This window comes from Crocodylus porosus, unplaced genomic scaffold (genome assembly GCF_001723895.1).
Source record: "Crocodylus porosus isolate Cpor-Errol unplaced genomic scaffold, CroPor_comp1, whole genome shotgun sequence".
NCBI lineage: Eukaryota > Metazoa > Chordata > Crocodylia > Crocodylidae > Crocodylus > Crocodylus porosus.
Window position 1 is genome coordinate 13,230,289 of NW_017728949.1, and position 4,272 is coordinate 13,234,560.

A 4,272-nucleotide genomic window follows, 5' to 3' on the forward strand; every position below is an offset into this window, starting at 1 on the left:
ATACCAGGACCTTATAGTATGGGACTAGTAATTACTTCAGGCTTTATTTCTATTAACACAAATGACATAATTTTCTTACGGGCCAGGAGGAAATGGAAAAACAGTGTGACCATGCAGGTATGGTATGACAATCCCTCTGCTCTGCTTGTCCTCCTCTCTTGAAAAGGATCCTCTTTAGATATTCTTAGTTCTCATTCTTTAAGTAGAAGTTTTGATTTCTGCATTTTTAAATGAAGCTAACTAAAAGGAGGTAGGCTCTGGACAAATGGCAAAGCTTATGTTTCAAAGTTAAGCCTGCTCCCTCTGAACCTGATGGTGAAACTCAAATGGGCACATCTACGTGGGACACCTTGATGTGCAGTGGACAGTTCTACTGCACATTAGCATGTCATGGCAAAAAATGCTGTAATGCGCTAATGCACAGTAGAATGAGTCTACTGCATATTAAGCATCACAAAATTTGCCCTTGCTATTGCACTTTAGCGTGGCTACTGCGCCTTTATCTAGTACCACATATTAGAGGTACTAAACTTAATGCACAGTAGCAAAGGCTTATTAATGTGTAGATGCACCCAATGAGTGCTGCTTAATGATGAGAAAAATAACCAAGCAGTGGGGTTCCCAATGATAAGGTTCAGGTGCCCACTCCTAACAGACCTTGGAGTTGTACTGGAATAAAAATGTGAAGCTTAGGTTTCAAGGTTGTTTAAAAATAAATCAAGAGGCAAACAGCTAAGAAGGGAATCACAGAAATGCTGAGATCCAAAACCATTTATTGAAATGAAAAGGATGGGAAGTTACTGCAAAACCAAGGCTGAAGACATAGAAAGGATGTTCTTTTATGTCAGGTTTCTTAATAAAGAGTGGCCATAATTTCTGATCCTTTGAAGAGTCTATTTTTTCATTCCAAAGGATGCTCCTTGAGTGCTTTGGAAAGATATTATTTTCTCCGCTGGAGTGGCATAAAAATATATCTGTCAGTTATTATATACATATGTATGGGTTGTATTTCTTTTCTGGGAAAATATCACTATGTCAGTATTTAAAATTAGCATTATACTTTTCTTTATCATATTGCAAACTTTTCTGTACAGAAATCTGAATCTTCCTCTGAACTAGTCAAGTCCACTACTGCTTTGCAATCTTTTTAGGCACAGATGTAACATATGGCTTATATGCCAGTCTGCTCCTAATGTCCAATAACGCAGTACCTACACAGAGCTCCTGTAACCTGAAACAGGCTTAGTGGTTTAGATCCACTTACTGCCAGAATAAATGTTAGGTACTTTGATAACCAAAACCAGCCAATCTGGGCATATCACAAAGAATACGGCAAAACCACAATAAGTGACATTTACTACAGCACATCTAATCTATGGCATCAATTAACAATAACATCTCTTACAAATTTTGAAGTCCAGCTGTGAAATGACCCATATAATAGGAAAAAAATAGGTCATTTTTTCTTTTTTTAAACAACGTTTCCATATGACATGGCTGACAATAAGACGAAGCACATTTGTCAGCGAGTTAACGCTATAAGCAATGACCCTAAGAGTCTCTTTTCTATGCAGTTCTAAAGTCTCCTCCAACTACAGTTGCAAACTTCTATCAATTAAAAAGCATCTGGGAGCCCAGAGGGAAACCACCCTTTCCAATCTGTTTGCAGCTAGTGGAATTCCACACCTTGCCTTTTATACAATAGTGCAACTTTGCCAGAACAATAGCCTCGCTGTTGAATCTCTGAACTGAACAATGGCAACAAAAATAGCCTAAATTTTCAAGACTGGCAAAATGTGTTGAAAACGAACAACCTTGCATACCAATAGAACTAAAAATCAGTTTAGTGCAATAGAGAACTCTTTTCATCAAAGTGCAAGCTTTGTTATGTTAATGTCACATCTGCAACAGAGCAATTCTTGTTGATATTGGGACGACATTTTTTAGAGCAATCAGTCTATATATTCAGTTTAAAAGACAACAGAAAGAGACATAAACTGGGTCAAAACATTTCAAAGCTGATTCTCCTTTGTAGTCAGATGTGTCAGCCTTTCTATGGAAGATAATCCTACCAGAGAAACTTAGAAAGAACAGGAAAGAGGCTCTCAAGTTTGGAATCCTCAGGCTGATGAAGCAGAGAAGACAAAACTCTCAGACAGTCTGAGATAATCATATAAATATGATGTTATGAATACCAGCTGTTTTTACAAGTGCATAACAGACAGATTCACTGTCCCAGTTTGCATGTGAAGAATTAAAAGTTGCCCTCCACCCCCAAGCTGTTGTAGATGCAACATTAATTCTCAGGTCAGTAATATCTTTTTAAAAACTAAACTCCATCACAAGTTAAAATGTCTTCCTCCTTTCTGCTCACCCCTGCACATCACAATCAATGTGGTATGATGTCAATTAAAAAAAGAACGAAAGAAAAAACACAAAAAAATACAGAAGAAATTAAAATAACTGGAAGAAATGGTTCTATTCTGTAACTTCAACACAGCTTTTTCTCCATCTGGTCTGTGGATAATTCTGTTGTGTCCAATCTAATCTTCTATTCAAAGATAAAAGCCACTGCTGGAGGGATTAGAATGATTCGGAAGCACTTCTGTGCAGGAATGCAGCTTGTTGGAGGGAGCGGGATTTCCATTGGGCAGGAGGCCGTCTCCAGAGTATCCCACATTAGCATTGCTTAAAACACAATCATTTTCAAGCTAAAAGAAGAGAGAGAGAGAGAATACTTAAGACACATTGGAACATGAAACACTGTAGGCAAAAATGTAAGGTGTTAGCATGGGAGACGCCATATCAGTTCCACACTCAACCAGAGTTACTGTGTGATTTAGGGAAACTCACCCGAGTTTTCCATCTGTCAGAAGCAGCACTCCCCTCCTACGCAGGAAGGTACATGCACTAACAACTGTGAAGTGCCTGCCAGTAATAGGGTCAGATAGGTACCTCAGGCAGTCCTGGAGCTCAGCCACCTCACCTAAGGCTCAATTCTGCAGAAAGGAGCACATTGTGCTGTAGAATCTGCTGTGCATGGCAAGAAATACTCTCCAGAACAATATTCACTATAGGCTGATCCAATTCCTGTTGAAGCCAATGAAAGATTCCCACTGACTTCACTGTGGGATGGGCCAGAAGCTTAAAACAGAGGTTAGTTTTGAACACCAATGGTTTCGCAAGTGACTCGTAATTTGGGGTGCCAGTGACAGACTCCTGAAAGGGACTGGATTTTCAGAGGGCAGGTACTCAGCATTTTCTGAGCATCCAGCCTTTTCAAAGGGGTCTCAATATGGACACCCAAACACAAAGATAACCCAACCCATTCCCCAGAGAAGTTGTGGAATTTCCTTCACTGGAGGCTTTCAAGAGACCAAAAAAGTTTAAGGAATATGAATCCTATATTTGTGCAGGACGTTGGACTAAAGGACCCCTGAGGTCCTCCCCAGTGGGTCCCTTTTGAAACATCTTGGCCTAGTGGTGACACATAGAGAGTGCACGGGGGTGCACGTGCACCCCCTGAGAGCACTGGTGCACGCCCTGACCAGCTGCACTCCCTGCTTAGGTGATGGGCAGGGAGGGCAGGTGGGAGTGCTGGTGTTGCATTGCAGTACCTATAATTGTTTTAATTGCTTATCTTGCTATTTTTATCATGAATTATTTAGCCATTAAGATAAAGTTAACCTTGTTATGATTCACTTTTCATACTATTTTAATCAGTCATTACTGTTCTGGAATTAACCATCTATTTTAAATTTCCTATTGCTTAGCATATATATAGTTAACCTATTGGTCTCATGATTTTAGAACTTAAATTTGGAATAAGACAAATGCTTATGTAAGGTCTATGGTATGTCTGGCATGTTTGAAAAGAGGTAAGGAAAGAATGAATTATGTATGTGTGTGACCATGTAAAGGAAGACAGCCCTCTTGCAGCAGGTGAAAATAGCCTTCTGTGGTTTAGCAGTTAAAGGTTGCAGCGACATCGAGTCAGCAGTTAAGGATTATGAAATACTATATCATGCCTTCACCCTGATGTCAGACTACAAACAATGACCTCCCTGAAGATTGCAGACCGCAAAGCCAGAAGATCACGTCCTGCCAACAGGACAAGGAGGATGACCTTCATGTCTGACTCAGCAGAATTCATAGGCTTGTATGGACAGCTATCACTATAAAGAATGAATACAAAGGAAAGGCTTTGGGTCTGTTCACCTGCAAGAAGGAGTTTTGGGCGCGTCCAACAAGACCTGACTCCATTCCTCATGG

General features: G+C 40.0%; 1 protein-coding gene across 1 annotated transcript in view; it reads right to left on the reverse strand.

Annotated features, from left to right (window-relative positions):
- Positions 1-756: 756 nt before the first annotated feature.
- LOC109322463 (aryl hydrocarbon receptor-like) overlaps positions 757-4,272 on the reverse strand; it is a 76,282-nt gene continuing 72,766 nt past the window's right edge. The window contains exon 10 of the mRNA XM_019553517.1: positions 757-2,711. Coding sequence (XP_019409062.1) covers positions 2,556-2,711 — 156 coding nt within the window. The 3' untranslated portion in view covers positions 757-2,555. The remainder of the gene's footprint in view (positions 2,712-4,272) is intronic.